Source organism: Hemiscyllium ocellatum, chromosome 25, assembly GCF_020745735.1.
Source record: "Hemiscyllium ocellatum isolate sHemOce1 chromosome 25, sHemOce1.pat.X.cur, whole genome shotgun sequence".
Classification (NCBI taxonomy): domain Eukaryota; kingdom Metazoa; phylum Chordata; class Chondrichthyes; order Orectolobiformes; family Hemiscylliidae; genus Hemiscyllium; species Hemiscyllium ocellatum.
In genome coordinates, this window is record NC_083425.1 from 50155755 (window position 1) to 50170883 (window position 15129).

General features: G+C 41.5%; 1 protein-coding gene and 1 long non-coding RNA gene across 4 annotated transcripts in view; one reads left to right on the forward strand and one right to left on the reverse strand.

The window, feature by feature from the left end:
• Positions 1 to 15129, reverse strand: part of cacna1g (calcium channel, voltage-dependent, T type, alpha 1G subunit) — a 308065-nt gene that overhangs the window by 109556 nt on the left and 183380 nt on the right. For all 3 annotated transcript variants that reach the window (XM_060844315.1, XM_060844314.1, XM_060844316.1), the window contains one exon: positions 832 to 900. In XM_060844315.1, the coding sequence (XP_060700298.1) occupies positions 832 to 900 (69 nt within the window). The remainder of the gene's footprint in view (positions 1 to 831; positions 901 to 15129) is intronic.
• The window catches only part of LOC132827675 (uncharacterized), a 197622-nt gene that overhangs the window by 47146 nt on the left and 135347 nt on the right, over positions 1 to 15129 (forward strand). The gene's annotated exons all lie outside the window — the stretch shown is intronic.

The following is a 15129-nucleotide window of genomic DNA, read 5'->3' on the forward strand; positions in this document are numbered from 1 at the left end:
GAAGGGTTATACCTGAATTATACTGAAACATGCTGGTACATAATTCTTTGAAAATGGCTTCACAGATAGATACGATGGTGAAGATGGCATTTGGTATGCACGCCTTCATCAATTAGAGCATTGAGTGTAGACATTGAGACATCATGTTATGTCTGTACAAGAACTACAAGATTAGTATGGCTACATTTGTAGTACTGCGTACAATTCTGGTTGCCCTGCTAGAGGAAGGATATTATTAAACTGGAAAGGGTGCAAAAAAGATTTACAAGGATTTTACCAGGATTAGAGTATTTGAGTTATGAGAAAAGACCAGATAGGCTGGAACCTTTTTCCCTGGAACATAGAAGATTGAGGGGTGACCTTATAGAGGTTTATAAAATCGTGAGGGGCATAGATATGGTGAATAACCAAAGTCTTTTCCCCAGGGTAGGCGAGTTTAAGACTAAAGGACATAGTTTTAAGGTGAGAGGGAAAATTTTAAAAGGGACCTAAGGGGCAACATTTCCACACAGAGGATGGCGAGTATATGGAATGAGCTGCCAGAGGAAGAAGTAGAGTTGAATATAATCACATTATTAAACGACGTGGACAGACACATGGATAAAAATGTTTCGAGGCATATAGGCCCAACGCAGGCAAACGGGACACGTTCGGTTTAGGAAACTTGATTGGAATGAAGGAGTTGGGCTGAATTGATCCTAATCCCGGTTGAGCTAGAATGGACAGCAATGAGCAGATTATATAGTCAGGATTAGAGGAGTTCAGTTATCACATTAAAGGTGGCATTCTTCTAGCCTTTTCTTAAAATAAAAGTCTCATTCTGTGGTTTACCTTTACTGCCATCTCAGTCAAGAAGATCACTGTGAAAATATAGTTCGAAAATATCAAGAAGATTCGCTCCTTAAAGAGAAGAAAAGTTTCAAGATTAGAATAACGGCAAAATAGTGCAGAATCTGAAATAACAAATAACCAAAAACAGTCCATGAGTGTGTCATAATGTGCATAAAGAGAAACAGTGTCACTGGCAAGTTATAGGAGGCATGCATTCACTGCACCCCCCTCCCCAATTAAGATGTTCGATGGGAACTGCGACATGGGAAATCTGCAGACATTTTGTGGGGATTTAGTTGACCAATGGTGAGGATTCCTCTCTCATCTGTGCTGGTTCCTCCTTATGGGGCTGCCAAGTCAGTCTGATTGGCTGGCAGCTGTATCATTCCAGTAGAGTTGTGATCAGAGGGAGTCCTTGAACAAGGTGGTCAGGCAGTATCCAAGGTGCAGGAGAACCAATGATTCCTAATGAAGGGCTTATGCTCAAAATGTTGATTCTCCTGCACCTTGGATGCTGCCTGACCTGCTGTACTTTTCCAGTTCCACACTTTTCGACTGCTGATCTCCAGCATCTGCAGTCTTTAGTTTCTCCCTGGGAGATCAGCAGCAGAGTGTATTTGAGATTTTGTTTGAGGGGCCAGTGGATGAGGATTAAAGGGGGGGGGAGTTTTGACTTTGAGAAGTTTTGGGGTAGTATGCTTCTGATGGGCACAGGGGAACACCCAGAAGGAGCTTCCCATTAACCCTCACTCCCCACCTTTTAATCTGTCATCAACTCACATAGAAAGAGCTGTTGGTCTATGTCCTTAGCCTAAGCCTGTCCTGTTATGGGTAAAATAGTGAAGGGGTGGGAATGAGGTGCTTACTTGGCCAATAGAGGTTTCAATATCTTGCTGTGATAATAGCTAATGTTACCATTTGACACATTAGATCCCAGAATGAAATCTGGCTTGATCGATCATATTTTAATGTGGCAGTCTTTTAATATGAAACATAGACACCCAAGGTTGTAGGTTTTGTTTTAACAATAAAGCTGAAGATTATTACACAAAAGGAATAGAAAAAAACAAACCCATGCAATCTAAATATAAAACATATAAAGATTTTATGAAACACAATAACACAATCCCACTTACTCTCAACACCATCACTCAGAGTTCATCAAAATCCACAGAAATTTCCCTTCCCTGCCAAATCTAGATTCCCTATCAATATTAGTTAGTTGCTTCTTTTATTTTTGGTCCTGTGAAATGTGAAGTCTTTTTCCTTGAAAACTCTCACAACTGAGACTATAAACTTTCTCAGCTTTGAAAAATCCAATACAGTTTAACCAAAAAAACTCCTGCTGTGGAAGTAACTTATTCCCTAACTAGTCTGAATAATCCCCTTTTTCTAGGAGAGACTATACTGGCATCTGGATTTAGTTTTGAACTGTCCAAAAGCTTTCCAACTTCTGGGTTTTTCTAAGCTAAAATCAATCTATGATTATTCTAAATCCAAAAGTAAGCCAATCTCTTTTCTCTTTCCTGTCCTAAAACATCTCACACACAAAAAAAATTCCATTAACACCCCAACAGATACATGCTGTATTAAAAACATGGTTCCAAAAAGACTGGCCTAGTTAATAATTAACTTCTTCAGAAAAATACCCATATGCCACAAGTCTAAAATCCAAAATCTCAATAAAAATTATATTAATACATATAAAACACATATCCAAGTATGAGAGGGCCACATAACATTTTTACCAAACCCCTTTAGGTGGCAAGAAACAGAAATTAGGATTAGGAGTAAACCATTCGGCCCTTCGAACCTGTACAGCCATTCAATATAATCATGGCTGATCGTGTAATTCAGTATCCCATACCCAACATCTCCCCATACCCCTTCAGCTCTCTAGCTGCAAGGGCCATGTCCAGCTCCTCTTGAATGTATCTAAGGAACTGACCCCAACAACTCCCCGTGGGAGAGAATTGCACAAGTTCACAACTCTGTGAAGAAATTCTTCCTCATTTCAGTCCTGAATGGCTTCGCCCTTATTCTTAGACTGTAACCCCCTTAGCTCTGGCAGATTGGTCAGGTGCTGCATTTTAAGAACACCCAACTTCAAACTCATTGTCAAAGGGACGTAAAATCCAGTCCCATGTTTCAATCTAGTGAACCTTCATCATGATGGAAAAACCACAGGTGTTGCAGCTTTTCAGAGCAAGACAGGGGCAGAGGGAAGGAAAGAGCAATGGAGAAGGTTTGAGATAAGGTAGATAGCAGGAGTGATTCAACTACGAAAGTAAGATGGCAACAAGACTTGTAAAGAAACAGAGGGTGGAAGAGTTGTTCATGGTAATAGCTGAATTATGACATATACTTGCTCCACAGGAAAATGGGAGGAATGGCTTTGATTCCTGCCTTTCGCTCTATCACAGGCCCTCTCTTATGTTCACTGCCTCTTGATGTGGTAATACTGCCATTAAGGATAGCCATCTTTCTGGTCTAACTTAAAGAATCTTGCTGGATAAATAATAGTAAATTGATTGCATTTTACTTTCTCTTTACTTCTTTATTCTTCTGCTGTTATATTCCATATTTTGGTTTTTTTTCTGTGTCTTAAGATGGTGCCAGAAAGTGGTGTCACTACAACACTTTTCACTGTATTTTGTAACAAAGTACATGTGACAATAAATGAATCAAATCAAATCATTGGTGCATCAATTTACAGATTACATGATGACAGAGACTGTTAGGAGCACACCTGATCTTGCTATCATCACAGTTATGATAGTGATCGTTGCCATCTTTAATCATCACTGTGCACATGCACTGTCAGTCTGAAGCTGCCCTGCATGGAATCTGATATGTGCCCTGGACATGGCAGACAAAGGGAGCTGGAGCTGCAACTGGACCGGGTGGTACAGAAACAGGATTTCCTCTTACCCCAGAACCAGCAGTAGAGACCACAACATCAGACCATGCCCAGCCTGCTCCAAGGTTGCCACCCGGTTCATTGCAGTCTCAACCATCTGGAGGAATACTCAGCAATGCAGGAAGAAGATCAATGTGCTTCTCCACTCCATTTGCATAAATGCCATCTTTTCTCTGGTATCTCAATTTCTGCTACTGTACCCAGCTCCCACCAAGGCTTATGCTCTACCACTCTACTGCCTGTAATATCTTCCCTCAGTCACATTCACTCACCCTGCATGCCCTCTGCACTGCCTACTTACTCACCCAGACACCTCTCCTCTGCTCAAAGTACCAGCTGTACCATCTACTTTCATTTCCCTCAATGTTGGCACTAATTTCAAGAGGGCTAGAATACAAGAGCAGAGTGATGTACCACTGAGGCTGCATAAGGTTGTGGTCAGACTGCATTTGGAATATTGTGAACAGTTTTAGGCTATGTAAGGAAGGATATGCTGTAGCTGGAGGGGGCCCAGAGGACATTTACAAGAATGATTTCCAGGATGAAGGGTTTGTCATACGACGAACAGTTGAGGACTCATGTTTAATAGGATGAGGGAGGATCTTGCTGAAACTTACAGAATATTGAGAGACCTGGTTAGAGTGGAGATGGAGAAGATGTTTGCACCAGCAGGAGAGATGAGGACCAGGGGCACAGCCTCAGAGTGAAAGGAGACCCTTTAGAATTGAGATGAGAAGGAATTTCTTCAGCCAGAGGATGGTGACTCTGTGGAACTCATTGCCATAGAGGGCAGTGGAGGCCAAGTCATTGAGTTCCTTTAAGACAGAGATGATTGAATGATGGAACAGACTCAAAAGGCTGAATGGCCTAATTCTGCTCCTATATCTTATTGTCTTATGGTAATACCAGCTTCTCTGTCATTCCAGAAGGAAAACCGATTAGGACCCGAAATTTTGTTCCTCACCTTTCATGTAGATAACATCTTGATTCTGATCACCCTGAGGCTCTGACAGTGTCCAATTCCTTGGACTGGTATTAGAGTTTGCCCTTGACCTGCTGTCCAGTGACTCCCTGATCAAAGGCTATATCCTGGACCTGTCTGAGGCCTGCCCATAACCTTGACAAGCTTCTTGGCTTGGTGTTTGCTAAATGGCATGGCAAGGCAGAAATAATATGAATCTCAGATCTCTGGCTGAGGGGCAAAGCCCTAAAGATTAAGGCAAGGCCATATATGACGGGGATGTTGTAAGCACCTAGGTAGGCTCAGAGTGGATGAACCCTCTGACAGCAAGTGGAGAGCCCGGAGATAGGGCTTGGTCCAGTTCATGAGCTGGGTATCTGTCTCTGAGCAAACGGCTGCAATGTTACAATGAAAGTTGACAGCGTTGTTAGAGGTGTATCAGTGAAGTGGATCAGAGATGTGCCATGAGGGTTTATGGAGGCTGGCGCAAGTAGGGTGCCAATGTGTGGGGTGTATGTGGCTACGCTCTGAGATGCTGGTGCCCAGTAGTCCAACATGGAGGTCCACCAATCCAAGAGATCCAAAGTCTTCAATTACCTGCTCCAGTTTCCAAATTTGCAACATTTAGCTAGTTTGGAGCACTTGATAAGATAGGAATTTTAATATTAATGATGCAAGTTATGCTGTAAAAGGAAGCTTAATGAGCTGAAAAAGCCATTAATCGGCAAACCCACACCCATTACTGAGAAAATCAACTTTCCACTTGGCAAATGCATAAAAGAGACAATGAAGCTGAGACAGGCTCGCCAGATTACTCACAAATCTTAGCAAATCTCATCGTAGCATATCATTCAGGCCCGAAGAACTGACCAGTGGGTCAGTGAGTGTGAAGTTTTACACCTCGTTGCCTCTGTGCATGTTCTACACTGGGGCCTAAAAATCATACCCAACACTACTCTTGGGGAACATGCAAATTGGAAAAGAATGATCCCAAACAAACTACACTGAAGAAAACTGAGAATACGTATCATTAAAAGAATACGTAAATGATTACATGTGGCGGATGCAAACTTTGAGAGGGAATGACCTGTTTCTGATGATTAGAGAAGTCTGTCATTGGGAAGGATAGGGGCTTTTACAGTAACACTTATCTATATGATCGGATAGGGGAGCGGCAGTGCTCGCGGAAGGAAGTTGACAGAAATTTTCCAGCGGCACGGTGGCACAGTGGTTAGCACTGCTGCCTCACAGCGCCTGAGACCCGGGTTCAATTCCCGACTCAGGCGACTGACTGTGTGGAGTTTGCACGTTCTCCCCGTGTCTGCGTGGGTTTCCTCTGGGTGCTCCGGTTTCCTCCCACAGTCCAAAGATGTGCAGGTCAGGTGAATTGGCCATGCTAAATTGCCCGTAGTGTTAGGTAAGGGGTAAATGTAGGGGTGTGGGAGGGTTGCGCTTCGGCGGGTCGGTATGGACTTGTTGGGCCGAAGGGCCTGTTTCCACACTGTAAGTAATCTAATCTAATAACTTTTCCCTTTAGTTGGGCCTGCAATGTTCCTATGTTTAACTACTGCCTTCTCTCTGGAAATGACTGGACGGACAGGATTGGGGAGGGGAGAGGGGCTTGGGTTATCATGCTACAAAGCTTGGCTTGGTGCAGTAGACAGTCTTTTCCTCACTGTCCTTGATGTGTGTTAGTAAAAATACCAGGGCTCAAGAGTTCACCACAACTTCTAAAAGGCAATCGGGTACTGTCGCAAAAATGTGCAGCTGCCTGTGATACGATATCCGTTTGTGTTTACCCATTTAAAATGATCAGATTTGCAACAAATTAGCAGAAGAAGGCTTCTGAGTGCACAATTAAGAATCTGCAGACTGATATCATAAGCTGAAATTTCTAACTTATTATTCTAACCATTAATGCAAGCATTAACTGGTACTTTCTCTCAGTTTTCATTGAGAAGAGTTTTGTAGCAAGTTTCCCAGTTCTCTGATTCCAAAATTCCACAGCCAGGAGATCATTTCAGCAACTCATGGTAGTTGATAACCAGTCACTTGTAGTCCTGCTCATTGTTTTACTGTGCTCCCAAACCCTGCGCCTGATGACTGAATTATCACCACAGTGACATGGGAAACCGCTCCTGTGACTGGCTGTCAGTTTAATAACAATGGCGTGCAGCAAAATGCTTAGATTGCAAATCTAAGACTCGAAGGCTTCCCCATCACTTGCCAGCATTGCTTATTTCAAGTTCAGCTTCCCCCGCTGATTACTGTCGTCTTCCTGCCACTGAAGCAGTTTTTCAAGAAAAGGTTTTTTTTCCAGCTGACTCAATAAGCAGTTCTCTCATGAAGGATATCAGAAATCTAATATGGAAGAACAGCTTAGGGAAGCTTTAAAAGAGGGCAGAAACTGGTTGGACTAATTGAAGCATGTTGATCCTTCGGAATACATGATAGGTAAGCTGAAATTAAACTTATGTGGCATATTTCATCTTAATAGTTGGACTAATTTCAATGCTATCCAGTGCAAGTTTTGCTCTGATTCAGTTAGTGCATGCACTTACTCATGATGACAGTGCCCTGTTCAAAACCACCATCTGCAAGTTCCCCTCAAAGCCACTCTCCATCAAGCCTTGGAAATATATTGCTAGTTCTTCACTGTTGCTGAGTCTTTCCCTTCTTAGCCACATTGTAGATCTAGCTACAGTGCATGGACTGCACAGTTCAAGAAGGCAGCTCCCCATCACCTTCTCAAGGATAACTAGGGACGGGCAATAAATGCACGTCCAGCTAATGATGCCTACATCCCCTGAATGAATAAGCAAACAGGTTGATTTTCAAACTCCACCTCAGACCCCTCAGTGAGTGTATTACTTTCACCGGCTTTAGCATACTGGACTCCACATCCCCTGTAACACAGCATTCATGTTTGAAACCTTGAACCACACTTGAATCGACTCCACGTGTGACTTTGCTAACTTTTCTGGCATTGAGCTTACAACTGACTCACAACAGCACCTCCAACCTTACCCCTTACATTCCAATTCCCACACCCCAATAACTTCCCACTTCAAATCGTGTGTGTATTTGTTTGTTGAAAGTGGGTGCTAGTTTTACCTTGTCCCTTTGCGATTTCTTCTTGTAATTTCACCCAAACACTGACATTGCGAGCAGGCATTTTCAATGACCTCCCTCGGCCCTGACTGATTGTAAACAGGAAGTGACACGGGTGAGCATGTGCTAGTGTCACTCCTATGGTATACCCTGCCAGGGTACAGATTAAAGAGCGATTGCTTGTGTGTGTATGTATCGGCAGCAGCTCTGGTACAATGCAACGTTTCAACAATAACAGCTTACATCTGCAGTGTGTCTTCAAAGTCGGACGATGTCCCAAGTGTCACTTGTGGCTTAGTGGGAAACATTATTGCCTTTTGAGTCAGGGCTCACACCCTCACTCAGGACACAAAAACATGGAACTATTTTCTTATTCATTCACAGAATGTGGGCGTTTCTGGCTAGGACACCATTTATTGTTCATCCCTAATTGTCCAGAGGGCAGTTCAGAATAAACCACATTGCTGTAGGTCTGGAGTCACACGTAGGCCGGATCTTGTGAGCATGGTACATTTGCTACCACCCCCCCCCCCATCCTACAGGGGAAAACTAGATGATTTTTTTTCTGACAACTGACAATGGATATAATTAGACACTTAGAATCATAAATTTCCTAGTACAGGAAGAAACCATTCATCCCATTGGGTCTGTGGTGGGATTTGAACTCAGGCCCCCAGAATATTACCTTGGTCTCTGGATTAATAGCCTAGTAATCCACCATTACTGTTCTTTAATTAAGGCCGTTAGGCCAAGGCAGTACTGGCAGACTGCAGTCTGTCAGAATCAACAAAGCTACATTGATCAGCATGTCAACATCATTCCCAGCATTGGTTTCTGGTTTTGGGAGCCACCATTGCACAGGGACACCGAAGGTCCTTCTGGAGGCAGCAAGAGTAATTAGAGGGAAGTATGATTTTTTGGATCGGATGTTAACCTGACTTCCATCTACCTGCTCAAAGGATGTCAAAAATCCCAAGGCACAGACAGCGGCCTTTGAACTCTCACCTCTGGACCAATATTTATCACTCATCTACAATACACCCTCAGATTCTCGGATTATTACTTCTAGTGTGCAAACTTGCTGCTGTATCCCTTCCATTATGGCTGTGAGTACACATGAAAAGCTTCCATGGAGTGTTGCGAGGCAGTGAAAGGGGCTATATAAGTTTAACATCTTTCTTTTGTTCACTGGAGTGCAACCAGATGAAAATTGGCCTTCAGAGCGGGAGAGAGAGAACTGAAAGGAAGCAGGCTGGGGACTTGGGGAGAATAAAACCATGCAATCAAATCCTTCTGAACCTAAATTTAAGGCCCCTCATTCTTTAATAGAAGGGGGAGCTGAAGACCAGTTTCATTGAAGCTTTGCTCGCACGAGAGAACCTTCAGCTGTAAGCAATTACGACTTGGCTTCCTAATCCAGTGTGTTATGCTTGACTATGACAGATTTGAGAAGTCTGGCAATCTATCAGAGGCTTGCGTGCAGACCATGGAGAATTCCCCTCAAAATACCAAGGGAAATATTAGAGGAATTTCTAGGGAAATGCTGCTGTCGAATTGTAAGCTGGCAAGCAGTCAATGACTCCCAAGGCCAGTCTTTTTTCTTTAGCCTGTCTGTATGTTCCACATTAAGGCTTGTTTGAGAGGATAGCAAACTGAATCATAGGGCGTGGGCTATACCCCTCATTTCATCAAGGTCACTTGAAGGGGTTCCCAATGGACTGGTATAACATTGGGCTAAATTAACCATAATCCACTGAACAGACTGTTGTTCAGAATTAGCCCTCAAAGTTTGAAACTGCAGTAATTCTAAAGGAAGTCACATATACCCGCTTAGAAAGAAAAAAGGGTCACGTGGCGCATTAAGCTTCCTACTTTCCTAATCATCAAGTAATGGCCTCTGTCATAAATTTACTAATCTTGCTACATTTATTTTAAAATCAACTGTTTAGAAATGCTATTACACATCTCTGGAAGGGGTGGAGCTTTAATCTAGGTCTCCTGGCTCAGAGGTTAGAACAGTACCACAGTGTCGCAGAATGTTTTTAAGCAATAGACTTATAGATATTTTCTTAATATCTTGGGCATATTAACATCTCCTGAATGTTCAGTACTACTTTGAATCTTTTCAAAGGCATCACCTTTTACTGTGACTATTTCAGTCCACATCTTTATGAATGGAAACTGCTGTGTTTATGATTGAAGCCTCTGAATTGAATTTGTTTGAGGATATTGAATGACATAGACTGCCATAATTTTTTTTGATTAATTCAAATCAAACATTTCAGCAAATCAGTTCCAGCTCAAACCAGAAATCAGGAGAGACAATCAAAGTGTTGAGGTCAAGCTGTAGAAATGTATTTTAACTCGAATTCATCAATGTCGCTCTTTGGTTAAACCTGCAGTACATTACTACCAGTTTTGTTAAACAGTTATATTCATAACGTGATGCAACTAAGTTGATAGGCATTTGGTACGCTTGCCTTTATTGGTGAGAACATTGAGTTTAGGAGTTGAGATGGCATGTTGCGGCTGTACAGGACATTGGTTAGGCCAACTTTTAGAATGCTGCATTTAATTCTGTTCTCCCTACTTGTATTAAACTTGAAAAGGTGCAGAAAAGATTTATAAGGATGTTGCTGGGGTTGGAGGGTTTGGGCTTTAGGGAGAAGTTGATTAGACTGGGGGTATTTTCTCTGGAACATTAGAGGCTGAGGGTGATCTTACAAAGATAAATAAAACCATGAGGGATATAGGGTGAATAGCCAAGGTCTTTTTCACCAGGGAAAGCGAGTCCGAAACCAAAGGACTAGGTTTTAAATTGAGAGGAGAAAGATGTAAAGGGGACAGAGGGGCAACATTTTCATGCAGAAGATGGTATGTGTGTGGAATGATCTGCCAGAGGAAGTGGTGGAGGCTGGTACAATTATAACATTTAAATGGCATCTGGATGGGTATGTGAATAGGAAGGTTTTAGAGGAATATGGGCCAAAAGCTGGCAAATGGGATTAGACTAGGTTAGGATATTTAGTCGGCATGGATGAGTTTGACTGTATCCGTGTTGTACATCTCTATGACTTGAAGTTAAAGTCAGTGCAAAAGTGTTATTTGTAAAATGTAGTGTGTAATCCGTGTAGATGAAAAATGTGTTGCTGGAAAAGCGCAGCAGGTCAGGCAGCATCAAAGGAGCAGGAGAATCGATGTTTCGGGCATAAGCCATTCTTTAGGAATGGCTTATTCCTCATTCCTGAAGAAGGGCTTATGCCTGAAACGTCGATTTTCCTGCTTCTTTGATGCTGCCTGACCTGCTGCGCTTTTCCAGCAACACATTTTTCAGCTCTGATCTCCAGCATCTGCAGTCCTCATTTTCTCCTAATCCTTGTAGATGGTAAAGCTCTTTTGAACTTCAATCTCACTGGTACTACTATGAATTTCCCATTTTCCATGGAACAGGAGCAATCATTGAGGCAATGCATAATAGCACAGCGTTCAAGACAGAGTTTTGAGGTCAGATCAGCATAAACAAAATATTGTAATCTCTTGTGATGTTCAATGAGATTTAATGACCCATTGTGTCATTAATGTCTGGGGGAGTTACTGAGACAATCAAGCAACTGGTCTTGATCACATTTGCTAATGGTGTGCACTATGCAGTGTCCAATCAACCACAGTTTATTGCCCATATTTACCTCCTGTTAATTCTGGAATGAGAAATATGTTGTAGACATAAAATAGATTCTGAAATAACTCCATAGAGGCTGGTATTCCTGTCCCCCTTTATCTATCCAGGAACAGTCCTTAACTTCAGTACTATCTCAATCAGCGTGTGTGTCAGCATCTCTGACACTCACCCTTTTTATATGTCAGGCAGGGCTCCCTGATTGGACCAGATTATCAGCCCCAATCAGGGAACTCGTATTCTGAGTTTATTCTCTTATTTTAATAAATATCATTGATTGCTAATCGGATCGTAGCATGGTCTGATGGTGTAGGATCACAAAATAACATGGCGATCATATAACATAAAATTGGTGGCCTTGCTTGGGAGCACAAGTTTTATAAATTTTCTAAACAGAGTACATTCTTCGAAAAAGAAACATTTCTATGTATGACTCTTGTATGCAAATACCAAATTAAAAAGCCACAAGATTGTTCAGTTAAACTTCTGCTTTTTCGCGTTTTCTTTATTTACACACTGGGTCACAGATCAGAGAATGTTAACTGAACAAACAAAATGTAAAGTATTAAGTACAGATGCAACCCATGGGCATTTTTAAGCATCTGTGGACAATTTTTAAAACACATGCATTAATGCTGGCAATCACAAAAATACCAAAAACTGACATTTCATTTGAAGGTCAAAAGAACAACCATGTTTACCTCAGAATGCCAGGGATTCCACACTCAGAGAAAGAAAGGCGCTTTTAATAAGATCCGCAATATCATCTCACATGACGTACTCAGATCCGTTAAATACTGTTTATCATGCAGAGCGGAAACCTGTTTAACGTAAAGTTTATACTGCAGGGCAGGATTGCAAGACTCTCTAATACCATGATTATACTACAGGGTGTGTCAGATTACATGGTAATGCAGCAATGTATATAAGGTACAGCACAATACTGCAGGCTTGTTTAATTATCAGTTAGACTCTGCAGCCATAACACAAACTAATCTCTCATTTTTGACCTGGATCCATGGCATATTCTGTTCAACATCTTATTTATAAGAAACAGTATCATCACAGTTCCATCTGATACCTTTTATATACCATGGAGCGATGCAGTAAATCTGCTTTATGTTAATCTGGGGTTGTCAATTCTTTCCAACTGCAAGTGTTCCTGTAATATGGGGCTGGGAGACTTCACGCTTTGAAACATTTGTATTAGGGACAGATTCACAACAGTGACAGCAAAATGTTCTGCTTGCAACTTTACATTGTCACCCCCAGAATTATTCTCCAAGTTTTGTTTATATGATAATGTCTGGCTTTGCTTATATAACTTCCCCTGGAGTTACTCTGTACCCTATCTTTATGTAGCACTGGTTGGAGAGTGACTCCTTGTTTGTAGAACACTGGCCACAGAGTGACTCCCTGAGCCTTCTTTATAGAACACAACACAGAGGTATTCTCTGAGTCTTGTTTAAATAACATTGGTCCCAGAAATATTCTCTGAGCCTTGTTTACATTACATTGGCCCTACAGTTACTTACTCTCTGAGCTTTGTTTCTGTATTAACTACCAGTGCTTATTAACTTGCTTCGGTGAGGTGCAAAATTGTGTTTGCCTCATTCACTTTGCATTCCAAATGTCTTATGACAGTAGCTCTATTTCTTCCTTTCTTTGATACAGAATAGTTCCTTTCTCACACCTTACTTGATTGAAGTGTCTGCTAGAACAACATAACTGAATAAAACACGAGCATGTGCTTACCAATCCTCCAGCATTTTAAATAATTAACACATCTCTCATCAAAGTGATTGCTGTATCAGCTACTCCATCTAGTAACCATTCAGTAAAACAAGACATGCAGGACTGCAACCTGCTTAGAGGGTTCAGGGATTGGTATGTACAAAGAGCTGATGAACCATTACAAAGATTGAGCTAGAATCATAAACAACTACATTCAGCTGTCACATATTGTAGTCTCATTTTAACCCATTGGCAGCCAACACGCGGTTGTCTCCTGTGCTCAGTTGGTACTTCACGGATCACACACATATACTGTGAAGTCAAGATCATCATTGACGTTATTAAATATTAGCAGGAAATTAATTACTGTATCATGAAATTACATCCACTTATTTATCTTCTTCCAATTTATCAGCTCCCTGTAGCCCAGCAGGACGATCAGGCTGAAGGAAGTGACATTTCTGACACTGAACTTTGGGCTTATTCTCCTTCGATTAGAGAAGGATAAGAAGAGATTTGGTGGAGGTGTTTAAAATCAGTAAGATTTAGGTCAAGTAAAGGAAGAGAAACTGTTTCTAGTGACCCAAAGGTAAATAATGGAAGGTTTCAGATTCAGATGAGTGTCGAAAGAAGCTGAGGAGATGTGAGAGGAAAACGATTTGTGATAATGAGTGATTGGGATTTCGATGTGTTGTCTGATAAAGTGAAGGACAAAGATTCAATTTTAATCTCCTAAATGAGATTAGTTAAATGCTTTAAGTAGAGTGGTCAGAGACAAAAAAACTGCAGATTCTGGATCCAAGATGGGCAGGCAGGAGGCTGGAAGAACACAGCAAGCCAGGCAGCATCAAGAGGTGGAGAAGTAAGCATTCGGGTGTAACCTTCTTCAGGACCCTTAAGTAGACCAATGGCAGCAATAGGGGGGAAGAGCAAGGATTATTAAATGGGATTAACTGCATTCCTTTTGAAAGTTCTGGCCCAGACTGTTTCTCATTTGTACCATTCTGTGAATGGGCAACATTGGCCTCTACCCTGACATTTTCTAGAAAGTAAAGCTTTCTACTTATTTATTCTCTGGTTTTAACAAACATATGTCAAATTGGGAAGTGAATCTGTGGAATAGGTGCCTGTCAATGGTCTCAGGAACTGGACAAGAGCCAGGTTGCTCAACAGGTGATGCTCTTGTAATAGTAACCTATTTTCTGACTCAGTCATTAGCATTTTATGAATATAGGAACAGGAATAGGCCATTCAATCAGTTGAGCCTGTTTCACTACTTAATACAAACTTGGCTGTAGAAACCTTTCACTTCTTTTTAACCACTCCATCCCTTAACCTATTACTGCATTGAAAATCAGAAATCTGTGAACCTCTACTGTAAACATACTCATAGACTGAGTTTCCATAGCTCTCTGTGATAGAACAATCCAAACGGTCACCAGCCACTGAGTAAAACGTTTTTCCACATTTTGATCCTTTATGGCATGCCCTTTATTTTTGAATTGAGCCTCCTGGCTCTAGACCCCCAACTAGGAGAAACATCTTACCTGCATTTATTCTGTCTTTGAATATGAAATATCTCTTTAGATATTTTGTAAGTTTCAATGAGATCACCTCTCAATCTTTGAAACTCTAGAAAATACCGATCCTGTTTGCCCAACTCTCTCCACAGAAAAGTTCAACCATTCAGGGAAACATCTGGTGGGCCATCATTGCACTCCCTTAATGGCAATAATATCTGTCCTGAGATAACAAAACCAAAACTGCACATGGTACTCCAAGGGATGTCTAACCACGCTCTGATGTAAATCAAGAAAAACTTCACTATTCCTGTATTCCAATCCTCATTTCTTTCCTTTCAATCTGCCTCTCTGCTATTTTTAATGTAATCCTGTT